The following is a 16,092-nucleotide window of genomic DNA, read 5'->3' on the forward strand; positions in this document are numbered from 1 at the left end:
CTACACAGCTTTCGATCTCAGACAGTTGGTCAATGCAGATGATGACATGTCTCAGGTCCAGATCCTGGCCCACTGACCCATCCAAGTTTTTACTTCTTTCTTACTCCCTCACCAGCCAGGCAGCCAGAAAAGACAGAAAAACAAAAGTATGAGGTCAGCATAAACAATAATGTATACAATATATGTGTCTAGATTCTTTTTCACTGAGGTTGCAGATCTTGTTTTAGAAGATAGCATTCCACAGCATCGGGGCCCAAACGGAGAATGCTCCTGATCCTGCGGATTTCTTCTTGGCTCTTGGGGTCAGCGGTTGACCAGCACTTTCCGAGCAGAGGCTCAGAGCATGAAACGATTAAATCAGAAAGATAAAAAGGGGCAAGTCCACGCAAACTTTTGTATGTTTGTAACAGAATCTTAAAGTCACATCTTAAACGGACAGGGAGCCAGTGCAAGTCAGCTAAAGTTGGGGTGATATGATCTAATTTACCGTAAATTCCGGACTATAGAGCGCACCTGATTATAAGCCGCACCCACCACATTTTAAGAGGATATCCGCTTCTGTCTTACACAAGCCGCACCTGTATATAAGCCGCATGCGCCCACATTAAAACATTTAACACAATCACAGAATTAACCCAAACCCGACCTTGAGTTGCGCGAATGTTTTTTTGGTTTGAACAAATTTATTGACACTAAAAACAGAAAACAATCATGACAATCTCAACAGCAATTAAGCACATTCACAATATTATATTCCAATATTACGTTTTTAACAGCAAACACAAAGTGAGGTTTGAACAAACCTTCTCGAAAATCAAACATATTCACAATTTCATTATATAACATCTTTGTTAGTGTCAATAGATCCGTCCAGGCCAAAGTCGATTGTCCTCGGTCTGAACAAATCCACCGACACCAACAGCAGCAAAACACAGCCATCAAGCATATTCACAATTTTTTTATATCTGACAATATGACGTGACGATATGACGTTTTAACATTTTTTCCTGACATTTTCAACATCAATTAAACAATTTCAGAGTTATTTTCTTTTAACAGTAGTTAACCAGCGTGTAAAAGGCAATACTATTGTGCAAGGGCATAGCTCTGCCATCCCACCCTCCCAAGCAGCATTCTTCCAGTCCTCTGTGTGGGTCCTTTCCCTTCTGCGTGTGTCCTCTCCCTTCTGGGTTCCACAACCCAGGCCGTTGCTGCCGGGACTCCCACAGTGTAGCTCCGGCTCCCCCCTCCGGGTGGGTGCAGACGAGTCTTCTAGCTGAATGTAAAATACACAGTCCAAAAACTACAGCCGGCAAAATGAACGGAAAATTATACCGGTAATTAAGGTTTGATGCAGACCTGCAGAGTCCAGGTACCCGTTGAAACTAATCCAAGGAAAAAAAGTCTATATTTCCAAAGGTATGGGTGGGGAAAATATATATATCCACTATTGTCCGCCGCAACAACAGGTCTCACTCACCTTTACCCCACTTCCCGTCAGCCCGCGTTTGCCACGCCCCTTCTTTTTGATTCGCCCGTGGAAAACATCAGAATAAGTCTCTAAAATAAATACATTACAAAAACATACAGTTGCAAATACATATTATACATGGTTACACATATTTACAAGTTACAAAATAAAAGATCCGTGCTGGTTATGTTGCACAGGTATAACGAGGTTGGCCACACGCTCAGCAGTCAACCCTTAACGGAGCTGCACTCGGCAAGCAACGAATTCAGGACCAACTGGAAGACGCTGAGTGACGTCAAGACGGAACAGCTGGGACACGGCCAAAAGGTGAAAGCAATGTTCCCTCTAAGCTGCGTGTGTGCGCAATTGCGCACTACCCAGAGCTTTTCCGTGCACAAGAAAATCTAGCCAGCTCACAAAAATCAGGGCTCGAAATTTCTAATTAAGAAGCGAATTAAGTCAAAGTTACGGTGCATGAAGGTAAAAATACACAGGTTCCCCTGACGTTGTGTTCTGAATGCGGTATTTTGAAGTCAAGGTCGAAATAGAACGAAGTTGAGTAAAGTCAGTAGAGTTTTTCGAGAACTGGCTTCTTCGGCTCGGCTCACTAAAATGAGCCGGCTCTTTCGGGTACCAAACGGCTCTTCAGGTTGTTTTTGCTTCTTTAATCCCTACATCAGTGATTTTTCAACCACTGTGCCGCGACACATGAGTGTGCAGTAAGAGATTGTCAGGTGTGCCGTGAGAAATTATCCTCACTTTTTAAAAATAAAAAATGTTATAAAACATTTATGAATCATTTTCTGCAAATATTATGCCATTGTCAAGTGTCTGTGCTGTAAAAACTGGCGGTATTATAAATTACATTGTAATAAACAATAGTGTTCAGCAGTGTTCCCTCTAAGCTGCGCGCGTGCGCAATTGCGCACTGCTTGAACATTCTCAGCGCAAAAGAAAATCTAGCCAGCGCACAAAAATGAGGGCTCAAAATTACTAATTAAGAAGCGACTTAAGTCAAAGTTACAGTGCATGAAGGTCAAAATACACGGGTTCCCCCGACGTTGTGTCCTAAATGCGGTATTTTGAAGTCGAGTCGAAGTAGAACGAAGTTGAGTCAAGTTAGTAGAGTTTGTCGAGAACCGGCTTCTTCGGCTTGGCTCACTAAAAGGAACCGGCTCTTTCGGGTCCTAAACGGCTCTTTGGGTTGTTTTTACATAATATTTGGTCAATCCCAACATGACCAAATATTATGTAAAATTATGCACAAAATGACTTAAAAGAAGGGGGGAATAGAACAAAAAAGAAAAAATACCAAAATGAAAAAGAAGTGAAAAGCTGAGAAAAAAAGAAACAAAAGGAAGAGAAAAAAGAAGGAAAAATTTAGAAAAAAGCCAGAAAAAAAGAAAAGAAAGAAATGTAGGAAAAAAGTAAATAGAGAACAAAAAGAAAAAGTAACAGCTCGGAAAAAATAAACACAATGAGATTTTTTTAAAGGAATTTTTAAAAAGTAGAAAAAAAAACACGGAAGAAAAGAAGAAAAAGTTTGTGTTGCATTCAAATAATTTCCAATGAGATCAAGTGAATTTTGTTGCCAACATTGTACTTCCACTAAAAAATGTGATTGAGTACTGTTCTGTATTTTACAACCGACTAAATAAGCCCCCAAAAATGTTAATATTATGCGTCAAAATATATCAGGAAAAAAAAAGAAATGGATATCTTGTGATAGAATTGTAAGAACAAACGACGTTTGTAGGCCGTACAACCTTTGCAATAGTACATGAGTCAATTCATTCAAAAGAGAAAAATCATTTTGCATTGCCGGAAACTCAGCAAAATGTCAAGTTTTGGACATGTTTGATCATTAATTATCTTGCCACACTTGGGATTATGGTTGCTCACTGTTGTTTCAAGCGCTGCTCACCGACTTTGTGTGAACGCTCAGACCCCTGCAAAATTACAGTGAAGATTGGTGTTCAGTGTCATTTTATAACAATTTTGGTTATTGGTGTGCCACAAAATTGTAAAAAATGTGCCCTGGCTCAAAAAAGGTTGAAAAACACTGCCCTACACGACCAAATATTATTTAAAATTATGCACAAAATGACTTAAAGGAAGGGGGGAAATAGAACAAAAAAGAAAAAAATACCAAATGGAAAAATTTGTGAAAAGCTGAGAAAAAAAGAAACAAAAGGAGAGAAAAAGTGGAAAAAAAAGAGCAGGAAAAATTCTGAAAAAGCCAGAAAAAAAGAAAAGAAAAACAACTAAAGGAAAAAAGTAAATAGAGATCAAAAAAGCCAGAATAAAGTGACAGCTAGGAAAAAATAAATGAGATTTTTTTTTAAAACGAATTTTTTAAAAAGTAGAAAAAAACAGGGAAAAAGAAGAAAAAGTTTGTGTTGCATTCAAATCATTTCCAATGATATCAAGTGAATCTTGTTGCCAACATTGTACTTCCACTAAAAAATGAGATTAAATACAGTTCTGGATCTTGCAACCGACTAAATAAGCCCCCAAAAATGGCAAAAAGATACCTGGAAAAAATGAAATAAAATGAAATGATCTGCATTTATATAGCGCTTTTCAAGTCAATGACTTCCCAAAGCGCTTTACAATGTGCTCCACATTTCCCAATAGCGGCCTTGCAGCCATGTAAGGCGCTAACCTGCTTATTGGGGGTATTGGGGGTTCAGTGTCTTACCCAAGGACACTTCGACATGTAACACGGACGAGCCGGGATTCGAACTGGGATCCCTTGATCCCAAAACGAGCGCTCTACCCCCTGAGCTACTGCCGCCCCTAAAAAAAGAAATGGTAATCTTGTGAAAGAATTGTAAAAAGAAATGACGTTTGCAGGCTGTACAACCTTTGCAATAATAAATTAGTCAATTCATTCAAAAGAGAAAAATAATTTTGCACTGCCGGAAAATCAGCAAAATCTTGATGTCAAGTTTTAGACATGTTTGATATTGATTTAGTTGCCACACTTGGGATTGCTGTTGCTCACTGTTGTTTCAAGCGTTGCTCACCGACTTTGTGTGAACGCTCACCCCTGTGAAAGATTAGAGGGAACATTGGGTGAAACTCAAACATTGTTCAACTTAAACTCAAAGTTTTGGTTTACTGCCATCCTCGAGAAAGTTCCCATATTATAAAGAGTCGTCAAGATTGAGCCTACTCTGTCCTGAAAGTCCGCTGACATACTTTGTTAGTTCTCAACATGCTCCAAAGCATGTTGGCATTTGAGCTTTGGAGCGGGGGCCTTCATCGCCAACTCGCCGCCACCACTAGCATGCTGGAGCGCCTCGGGAAGCATGGCAGTCTGAGAAATGAAACGAGGCAGGCGGAAACGTGCCTTTGGATGCTTGATGGACGCCTCATTATTGCATAGTGGATTAAGACAGTGACTCACTTGTCACCGCAGGCAGGGCTGCGTCGCATTGTTTGTTAGTTTTGTTCAAAACTGTATACGAGATGTGTGTATTTTTTGGTGTATAACGCGCAGTTGAGCAAAAAGCACACCCCTAATTTTTCGTTAAAAATGAGTATACGGTGCATCCGGAAAGTATTCACAGCGCTTCACTTTTTCCACATTTTATTATGTTACAGCCTCATTCCAAATTGTATTAATTTAATCTCTTATCTCAAAATTCTACACAAAATAGTCCATTATGACAATGTGAAAACGTTTTTGTTGTACTTTTTTTGAATTGATTAAAAATAAAAAAACTAAGAAATCACATTTACATAAGTATTCACAGCCTTTGCCATGAAGCTTAAAATTGAGCTCAGGTGCATCTTTTTTCCACTGATCATCCTTGAGATCTTTCTACAGCTTAATTGGAGTCCACCTGCAGTAAATTCAGTTGATTGGACATGATTTGGAAAGGCACACACCTGTCTATATAAGGTCCCACAGTTGAGCGTGCATGTCAGAGCACAAACACCAAGCATGAAGTCAAAAGAACTGTTTGTAGACCTGCGAGAAAGGATTGTCTTGAGGCACAAATCTGGGGAAGGATACAGAAAAATTTCTGCTGCTTTGAAGGTCCCAATGTGCACAGTGGCAGCCATGCAAGGCGCCGACCTGCTTATTGGGTGCATTAGGGATTCAGTGTCTTGCCCAAGGACACTTCGACATATAACACAAAGGAGCCAGGAATCGAACCTGCGATCTCTTGATCCCTTAGACGAGCGCTCTACCTCCTGAGCTAATAAAAAATGATGTTGAATATATGTGGCCACGATTAAGATCGATACAGATGCTCCCCTACTTACGACCATTTGACTTACCAATAATGGAACATACGAACATTTTTTCGGGGATTTCGAAAAATATCTGGACATCGCTGTAAGTTAAATTTTGTATTGTGTGAACCTTTTTCCGAGTACAGCACATTACTGTCGTGCTTGTTTCCGCCCAGTGGCGCTATAAGAGGTCACCCAGCATCCACCCCGAAGAAAAAAAATGCGCTTCTTCTTCCTAGTTCGTGTGTAAACATTCTATACTGTCTAAACTGTATGTCCAGCGCACCAAGAACATTTTTATTTTTTAATATCAGATTCAGATTCAGATCTACTTTATTGTCATTCTAGTACACGTGTATACAGAACGAAATGTCGATACATCTGACCCGCACAGTTTCCTTGAATGTACAGATATAAATAAAATGTTGTATTGAGCAAACTGCTAAAGGTACGGAACCTTGCCTTTAAATCTGGTGACGAGGAGGCGCTGAGATCAGCGAGGGCTAACCTGAACCGTGCTATCAGACTAGCAAAGCGATCGCACAGTCAAAAAATCCAGGACCGTTTCCTCAGCACAACCAACACCAGGGATATGTGGAAAGGCATTCAGGCCATCACCAGATACAAGCCAACCACCGCCCCTGTGCAGGACACTAGCATGGACTTTCTGAATGACCTCAACAACTTCTTTGGGAGGTTCGAGGCACAAAATGGCACCCCTGCAGCGAAAGCGGTTCCAAATCAGGACGAAAGAGCACTCCTCCTGGACTCAACTGACGTGAGGAAGACCCTGAGAAGGGTCAACACACGGAAGGCTCCAGGCCCGGACAACATTCCAGGGCGGGTCCTTAGGGAGTGCGCCGATCAGCTGGCTTGTGTACTAACAGACATTTTCAACACCTCGCTAGACCAAGCCACAGTACCATCATGCTTTAAGATTGCCACCATCATCCCAGTGCCAAAGAAACCCCAGATCTTACCATTCAACGATTACCGGCCCGTTGCACTGACTCCCATCATAATGAAGTGCTTTGAGAGACTGGTTAAAGAGCACATCACCTCCAGTCTCCCCTCCTCACTCGACCCCTTTCAGTTTGCCTACCGGACAAACCGCTCCACCGGGGATGCCATCTCCTCTGCGCTTCACCTGAGCCTGACACACCTAGAGGAGAAGAACACCCATGTGCGGATGCTGTTCCTGGACTTCAGTTCAGCATTCAACACCATCATCCCACAACACCTGGTAGACAAAATGAGACTCCTGGGTTCAACACCCCCCTGCGGAACTCGCTGCTGGACTTCCTCACTGACAGACCCCAGTCAGTGCGGATTGGTCAGAACATCTCCGATGTCATCACCCTCAGCACGGGCTCCCCCCAAGGCTGTGTCCTGAGCCCCTTGCTGTTCACCCTGATGACACACGACTGCGTCCCTAGGTCCGCCACAAACCACATCGTGAAGTTTGCGGACGACACAACAGTGGTGGGCCTCATCAGGGACGACAACGACCTGGCCTACAGAGAGGAGGTGGAGCAGTTGGTGGGCTGGTGCAGGGACAACAGCCTGGTCCTGAATGTTGACAAAACTAAAGAGATCATTGTCGACTTCAGGAAAAACCAGCCCAACCATGCCCCACTTTTCATCAACAACAAGGCTGTGGAGGTTGTCAGCAGCATCAAGTTCCTAGGGGTGCACATCACAAACAAACTCACCTGGTCCGTGAACACTGCATCACTGGTTAAGAGGGCACAGCAGCGCCTGTACTTCCTGCGGAGGATGAGGAGAGCCCACCTGCCCCCACCCTCCCTCATCACATTCTACAGGGGCACCATAGAGAGTATCCTGACCAGCTGTATCTCTGTGTGGTGTGGAGGCTGCAGCGCTTCCGACTGGGGTAGTGTGAGGAGGGTGACGAGGACAGCAGAGAAAATCATCGGGACTTCACTCCCCTCCATTCAGGACATTGGTCTCGAGCATCCATTCAACATGGCTGGTGTAAAGTATAAAGAAGAGGCGAGCCGTTTCTTTTGAAATGAAAGTGGAATAAGGAAGCTTGATGCGGTTGAGAAAATGGTCAGAACGCTTTTTTCGGCCACTTTTTACCACCGAGGAGGAAGTGGCCTAACTCTTGAAACCCATCTTCCAAAAGTAGGTTAAACTCAACTCTATTTATCTTTATAGAGCATATTATTTTATGAAATGTTTTTTTTAGTAAAAAACAATACAGGTTACTTATACAAGCCTTAAACATGCCGTAAATTCTGGACTTTAGAGCGCACCCGATTATAAGCCGCACCCACCACATTTTAAGAGGAAAACCGATTTTGTACTTACACAAGCTGCACCTGTATATATGCCGCATGCGCCCACATTAAAAAATATAACACAAACACAAAATTAACCCAAACCCGACTAAGTCCCGCGATTGAAACTGAATGTCCTTCATAAAAGTACACGGTCCAAAAATGAATGGAAAATAATACCGGTACTTAAGGTTTGATGCAGACCTGCAGAGTCCGGGTCCCGTTGAAAGTAATCCAAGGAAAAAAGTGTATACTTCCAAAGGTAAGGGTGGGAAGAAAAACATACCGTGCTTGTAAAAATCACGGTAAACCGTCCTCATCTTCCTCCTTAGAACTGAAGGCGTCAAAGTTGTCTTCCTCAGTGTCGGAAAGAAACTTCGTCATATAGACGTCGTCCCACGCTCCCTTATTCCAAAACACGCTGGCAACACGCTCGCTCCTTCTTTATCGGACTGTTCGATTGCTTTTAGCTTGAAAGCTGCGTCATGTGCCTTTTTCTTTGCATTTTGCATGAATCGGGTATGTTTACGCTAATTTAATTTACCGTATTTTCCGCACTATAAGGCGCACCTAAAAGCCTTTATTTTTTTCAAAAGCTGACCATGCGCCTTATAATACAGTGCGCCTTATTTATGGATCAATATTAAGTCGCAAAGTCTTGCAACTAAGGCAAGCAGCCGCCGACTAGATTTTCCCCCGAAGGCGAAGTCGTCCGCGGTGTATGCTGGGATTTATTTACCGGCTTTTCATTGGCTAATCAATGTGTCAATCATCATTTGAATCAATCACTATTGGCTAAAGTTATTCGGAGGTCAAGGGGCGGATCCATTTTATCATTTACAGGCTGGCATAGACTTAAGCTGCAAAACAAAGGCTGCAATTGGCTGAAAAAGATGTGTCAATCATCAGTTGAATCGATCACTATTGGCTAAAGTTATTCGGAGGTCAAGGGGCGGATCCTTTTTATCATTTACAGGCTGGCATAGGCTGAAGCGGCAAAACAAAGCCTGCAATTGGCCGAAAAAGATGAATGCGTATAGCACGTGGTTGACGGCATACAGAAAGCATTTTTTACTATTCTGTATTTGTAAATATTTTATTCTCCTGGATTTACTAAACTCACGGATATAAGAGGACCATGGCTGCACATTATTATTGAACACAAGGACTTCGGTGAGCTACTCTGGCTATATATTTTCCCTGTATCTTGTTTCAGACTGAACTCGATGTTTCCGTGATAAGCGGTGCAGATAATGGATGGAATGGAGTGTCTATTTTTAAATTAAACTCAATTCCAAGTGTTTATTGTCATATGCACAGTAAAGTTGCGAGCGAAAAAGAAAATAGAAACTAAGGAATGGTTGGCATTTCTTGAATCCCAAGACTTTAACCTTCCGTATGATGGAACGATGCATCTGAGTGACATCGTACGGACACCGCATCCGCACGTGTTCTTGACACGTATTTGCTTCTTTGCAAGCTTTGGGAATGTTAAGGGGGTAATAAGTTGGACTGAACTATCTGACTGTTTTGTCGACGTTCCCATTGTAGCGCCTTATAATCCGGTGTGTCTTATGAATGTCAAATATAGGACCAAAAACTATTTTTTTGGGGTGCGCCCTATAACCCGGTGCGCCTTATAGTGCGGAAAATACGGTACTGTATGCACAAGCCAAGAAGTTGCAGTCTTCCTCTGCGCATAAATTCCAGCGGTCTAAATCTTACCTTTTGTACTTGAGCGCCGCTGGCGGCCGTTAGAAAAATTACATAAATTGTCCGCATCACTGAATAAGCCACAGGGTTGAACGTTTGGGAAAAAAAAGTAGCGGCTTATAGTCCGGAATTTACGGTACTTATATAAACCTGAAAGATGCAAAATATAGCACTCTACCAACTTACTAACAAATTCAACTTACGAACGATCGTCCGTAAGTAGGGCAGCGTCTGTATGTGTAAAAAAATGAAGCCTCGCGAAAGACCGAATTTAATCATCTAACTCGACCGTTTGTCACCGGAAGGTGTTGCAAATTTCTCCGTTTTAATTCACGAAAACAAAACGTCTGCCACTATGTCGGCCATATTGCTCCCCCTCACAAGGTAGTATCACGTGTCTGATTGCCCTTGGCACTATCTGATGCCACAGCAGATATAAGACTTGTCAGCTCAGGTATTCTTGACAACATCGGCATAAGCTTGACAACTCCACCACCCGACATCTTCAAGGAACACGTGTAATATATATGTAATACACGGTATGTGCCCCGCATGTGTTTCTTCATGTGTCCCACGCGTTTTGTCTGCTGGGTAATATTCACGGCATTGCCAGTTTGTGTCTCGTGTATTTGGTTGGCATGACAATCGGGGTTTGCTTCTGGCAATTGATTGGCAAGGTACAACTCGAAGGAAGTAAGCTATAAAATGAAAGTCTCATCATAGCATCCGAATCCTCGTATTAATGTACTTAGCCCTCGTAGAATTCATTCACTTTTGTGACAAAATGCATGTCAGTGTATGTTATTTGGACGTGAACTCAAAGTGTGATAACTCAGCCATTATTTTTGAACTTCCGAACACTCCAAGTGTTCAGTTGCATCAGACCTATCATACACATATACTGTAAAATCCGGACTATAGAGCGCACCTGATTATAAGCCGCACGCACAACATTTTAAGGGCATTATTGGTTTTGTCCTTATACAAGCTGCACCTGTATATAAGCCGCATGCGCCCACATTATAACATGTGGCAAAGTCAAAAGTTTATCCCAAATTTGACTAGGTGCCGCAATCGTATCTATAAATATAGCATACAATCCAAACACCACACGTTTGATGTATTGCGAGCGTGATCCTACTAGCGTGTTGGTACCTTTCAAAGGCACGGGTTGGGATGAAAGTTATATTATTATTATTAAAGCTTTGAAAACTCTCTCGGTGTACCGTCTTTCTTCGTAAATATGTGTAACCATGTATAATATGTATTTGCAACTGTATATTTTTGTCATGTATTTATTTTAGAGATTTATTCTGTTATGCGTTCTTCGGGCGAATCAAAAAAGAAGGGGCGGAGCAAACGCGGGCTGATGGGAAGTGGGGTAAAGCTGAGTTACCGGTAGATCTGTCTGTTGTCGCAGCGGACAATAGTGGATATATATTTTTCCCACCCTTAACTTTGGAAATATACATTTTGTTTCCTTGGATTACTTTCAACGGGACCCGGACTTTACAAGTCTGCATCATACGTTAATTACGGGTATCATTTTCCATTCATGATGCCGACTGTGGTTCTAGGATTGTGTACTATTGACTTTTGGATTATGTCAGTAGGAGACTAGGAGGCTAGGACCTTGACTCAGCCTCTTGGCTGGGGGCAAGATTCTCGGCCTATTGGCATTGTAATGAATTATAATTTGACGGATAATTGATAAAGAATGTAGTACAATAAATCTCTCCAAAATCACAGTCGTGGAACTTACAGCCTGGTCTGGATTAAACTTGTGATCATGTCGCAAGTTTTAATGCGGGCGCACGCGGCTTATACACAGATGCGGCTTGTGTAAGTACAAAAGTGGAAAATCGCTTAAAAAGTGGTGGGTGAGGCTTATAATCAGGCGCGCTCTATAGTCCGAATTTTAAGGTATCAAACATAATACAATATAATGGACGTCTATACATCCAAATAATGTACATGGCATGATTTGTGTATAGTGTGTGTTTGGCTCCCAATTCTAATAACATAAATCACACCACAATGCCTCGAGATTTGAGCTCCCAAGTGTTTACTTCTCAATACTCTTTATTTGAAATTACGAACCATGAACATAATTTGTACCTGCTTGTCACAAGGGTTATTGGATTTATAAGACAATCGGATTTCTATGAGTTAGGCCAGGTTCTACGTGCGCCAGGAATTTTGGACAGCTGTTCTACGCAGATGTGAGTGTCTGAATTTTGATTGTGCTGGCGCTTTCCAGCTGCCAACGCTTGGCATCCGATGAAGCCAAGTTTGAAACCAATTGGTTTTACTTTTTATTATGCCCCACAAAACAACAGACCACGCAGTCAGTTAGAAGTAGTTTGATTTGACCTTACCTGACATTAAACACGAAATCTATCCATCTATATACCGAAGCCATATCCCCCTAGTGCAGGGGTAGGGAACCTATGGTTCGGGAGCCATATATGGCTCTTTTCATTAGTACGTATGGCTCCGAAATAAAATGTAACTCTCGCACATCTCTCCGTGGCGTTCCAAAGTCAAGTGATTTCATCCCGATTTTGGTCCATATAAAGCCGAAGCAACTTAATGCAGAAGTTCGATAAGAAACCATTGAAACTAATAAATAAAAACACTGGCAAACGACTTTGATTGGGTGAGCGGTACAGGTGGGCGGATCCCTGCACACAGCCCAAGGCACTTCCTTCTCTCTCTCTCTCTCTCGCTCAGTGCAGTCTACACCCAAAGTGAATATGACGATATGCTTATCGTTTGCAGTCATTTGTGACATTTTTACAAAAGAACTTTGCATGCACATTGTTTTGAAACCGTTATTAAGGACAAATTTCATGGGAAAAAATGGCCTCAACACTCTTAACTGAAGGTGGAAGACACATTTTAAATGGCTTATTTACATTGAGTTGGGACACAGGATTTGGCATTATTATCATTTCATACATTTGATTAAATCATCAAATGACACACAGTGAAATAAAATGTGCTGAAGAATTAGCTTTTGTCTAGAGAGCGTGTTTGGCAGTTTTTTCAGTTTTGTCAGAAAATATATGGTGCAGCTCTCTCAGTTTCTTTTTAAAACATTTTTTGCTTTTATGGCTCTTTGGGTCAAAAAGGTTCCCGACCCCTGCCCTAGTGGGAGTTGGCTAGAGTCAAGAACACGCACACATTCACCAAATATTCATTCCATTCGCTCTTCGCAACCTGAAACCAAACATTAAGCCCATAGCACAACAAAGGGTGAGTTGCTGTGCCATGCAACCTTTCATCAGCAGAGAGGCCTGACAGCATACACTGGTTTACCCCCTCTGCATTATATGGTTTTCTCATTTACTCTCAAATCCGCGTCTCTGAGACATAATAATAATAATAATTAATAATAATAATATACCTATGGTTCAGAAGTGCAGGGTTGGTACCACTACAACTTCATACAATCTTCACTTTGCATCTTTTCTCAGATCTCTACATTTCAACAATCTGTTGAGCACACCCGTTGTCTTGCCCACTTCACCCACCGTCTTCTTCACATACTCCTTCAAACCACCCCCTGCTGCCACATATGAACCCAAATACCTAAAACCATCTACCTCCTGAAACTTTAAACCATTCAACAAAATCTTTAATCGAACGACCTCACCACCTCTCGAACACCTCATTACCGTACTCTTGTCTGCATTCCCCTTCAGCATCCTTCCACTCAGTCCTGCTTCAGTCAGCCACCAAAGCAGTGCCATCTGCAAACAACAGCTACCTTACATGCAACCCACCCTCAAACACTATACCTGCTCTCCCTGCTCTTACACGCACCTCTCTATCCACTCCATCCACTTACAAATTGAACAGCCAAGGTGACATGGCACACCCTTGCCTCAAACCAAAACAATGAAATTACCGATAAACCAGAGTAAAATGTTGAATATCACCCAATCGGATTTCAAAACTTTGAAGTGTGTCAGATGTTTTTTAAAGAATTAGGTACTCTGTTCTCCGCACTATGAGGCACACCCCTAAAATTTGTCTTTCAAGATATTTTTTTTTATATATAAGGCCCACCGGACTATAATATGCACAGAATTATGACAAAAAAAAGACTAGGGTTGCACTATAAATAAATGTGTACTATATTTGAGCGTTAATTGATCCACAGTAATCAAACCCGGATCGCAGTGTGGAGTGCGCTGGATCTCATCCACTAGACTACTAAGGGATATGGACGACACGCAAAAAGGCATTAGATTTTATGTCATCATCATACTATTTTTTAATTACAGTACCTTGTTGTTTATGTTATTATTGGGCAGGGCCGCGAGAATATTTTCAGACTGTGATACAGAAAATGTTAGGGACCACTGAAATACAGTATTTTACGGAGCGCATGATATTTTGAACTGAATGAAGAGAAAGGCATTGTGGGTAGTAATTCAGTCATCCTCAGTGCCTGCAGCACAATGAGCACAGGAACAGGATGCGATAAAAAATGGGTCTTAGTGGGGTAATAATCCTGATTTAGATTCACTTTAATTATATTAATGGCTCTAAAGGAGAGTGTTTCTGTATGCCCATATTAAGGGGAAACTGATAATATTTTGATTTTTGTTTTACACATTTTAATTTCTGTTTTTGCATGTGTTTCAGAGGTTCTATGGTGTTTCAGCCTACAATTCTTAATAGTTAAAATATGGCATGCCTCCGAACCGGTGTTCCCTCTAAGCTGCGCGCGTGCGCAATTCCGCACTGCTCGCACATTCTCAGCGCACAAGAAAATCTAGCCACCGCACAAAAATGAGGGCTCAAAATTACTATTTAAAAAGCGAATTAAGTCAAAGTTACAGTGCATGAAGGTAAAAATACACGGGTTCCCCTGACGTTGTGTCCTAAATGCGGTATTTTGAAGTCGAGTCGAAGTAGAACCAAGTTGAGTAAAGTTAGTAGAGTATGTCGAGAACCGGCTTCTTCGGCTCGGCTCACTAAAAAGGAATCGGCTCTTTCGGGTCATAAACGGCTCTTCAGGGTTTTTTTTGCTTCTTTAATCCCAACATGACCAAATATGATGTAAAATTATGCACAAAATGACTTAAAGGAAGGGGGGAATAGAACAAAAAAGAAAAAAATACCAAAATGAAAAAGTAGTGAAAAGCTGAGAAAAAAAGAAACAAAAGGAAGAGAAAAAAAGAAGGAAAATTTTAGAAAAAAGCCAGAAAAAAAGAAAAGAAAGCAATGTAGGAAAAAAGTAAATAGAGAACCAAAAGAAAAAAGTAACAGCTCGGAAAAAATCAACACAATGAGATTTTTTTTAAAGGAATTTTTAAAAAAAAGTAGAAAAAAAACAGAAAAAAGAAGAAAAAGTTTGCGTTGCTTTCAAATAATTTCCAATGATATCAAGTGAATCTTGTTGCCAACATTGTACTTCCACTAAAAATGTGATTAAGTACAGTTCTGTATCTTACAACCGACTAAATAAGCCCCCCAAAATGTTAATATTATGCGACAAAATATATCAGGAAATAAAAAGAAATGGATATCTTGTGATAGAATTGTAAGAACAAACGACGTTTGTAGGCCGTACAACCTTTGCATTAGTACATGAGTCAATTCATTCAAAAGAGAAAAATCATTTTGCATTGCCGGAAACTCAGCAAAATGTAACGTGATGTCAAGTTTTGGACATGTTTGATAATGAATTATCTTGCCACACTTGGGATTATGGTGGCTCACTGTTGTTTCAAGCGTTGCTCACCGACTTTGTGTGAACGCGCAGACCCGTGGAAAATTACAGGGAACATTGCAGTGTAGAGCTTCGATTGAAACTCATATTGACCTCATATATGAAGTTATAAATTGTTTAGAGGCTTTTCCACAAATAAACTATTTTTGTTTGTGCAGGCGGATTATTTCAGCTGTGTGGCAACGGTGGTATTCAGCCGCAAGGAGAACTGCCTCTACCGAGCATGCCCCGCCCCCTCCTGCTGCAAGAAGGTCCACCAACAAGACAATGAACGCTACTGGTGCGACAAATGTGGTTGTGACTACCCCGACTTCAAGTACCGGTTCATTCTATCTGTAAGTATGCGTCCAAATTGCGGCATAGACCAAAGAAGAATAGAATAGAATAGAATAGAATAGAATAGAGGGCAGCACGGCGGCGCAGTGGCTAGCGCTTGTGCGGCACAGTTCATGTCATGGGAACCTGTCGTGGGTTCAAATCCAGCTCCAGACTTTCTGTGCGGAGTTTGTATGTTCTCCCCGTGCTTGCGTGGGTTTCCTCCGGGCACTCCGGTTTCCTCCCACATTCCAAAAACATGCATTTCAGGTGAATTGGCCGGTCCAAATTGTCCC

The 16,092-nt window shown here is 41.6% G+C and overlaps 1 protein-coding gene across 1 annotated transcript in view; it reads left to right on the plus strand.

Annotated features, from left to right (window-relative positions):
- Positions 1-16,092, plus strand: part of LOC148349161 (replication protein A 70 kDa DNA-binding subunit-like) — a 53,115-nt gene that overhangs the window by 26,845 nt on the left and 10,178 nt on the right. The window contains exons 13-14 of the mRNA XM_088320623.1: positions 1,669-1,798; positions 15,640-15,816. Of these exons, the coding sequence (XP_088176749.1) occupies positions 1,669-1,798; positions 15,640-15,816 (307 nt within the window). The remainder of the gene's footprint in view (positions 1-1,668; positions 1,799-15,639; positions 15,817-16,092) is intronic.

The sequence above is a fragment of the Urocampus carinirostris genome, chromosome 17 (assembly GCF_059441175.1).
Source record: "Urocampus carinirostris isolate Australia breed hairy pipefish chromosome 17, RoL_Ucar_1.0, whole genome shotgun sequence".
Lineage (NCBI taxonomy): Eukaryota > Metazoa > Chordata > Actinopteri > Syngnathiformes > Syngnathidae > Urocampus > Urocampus carinirostris.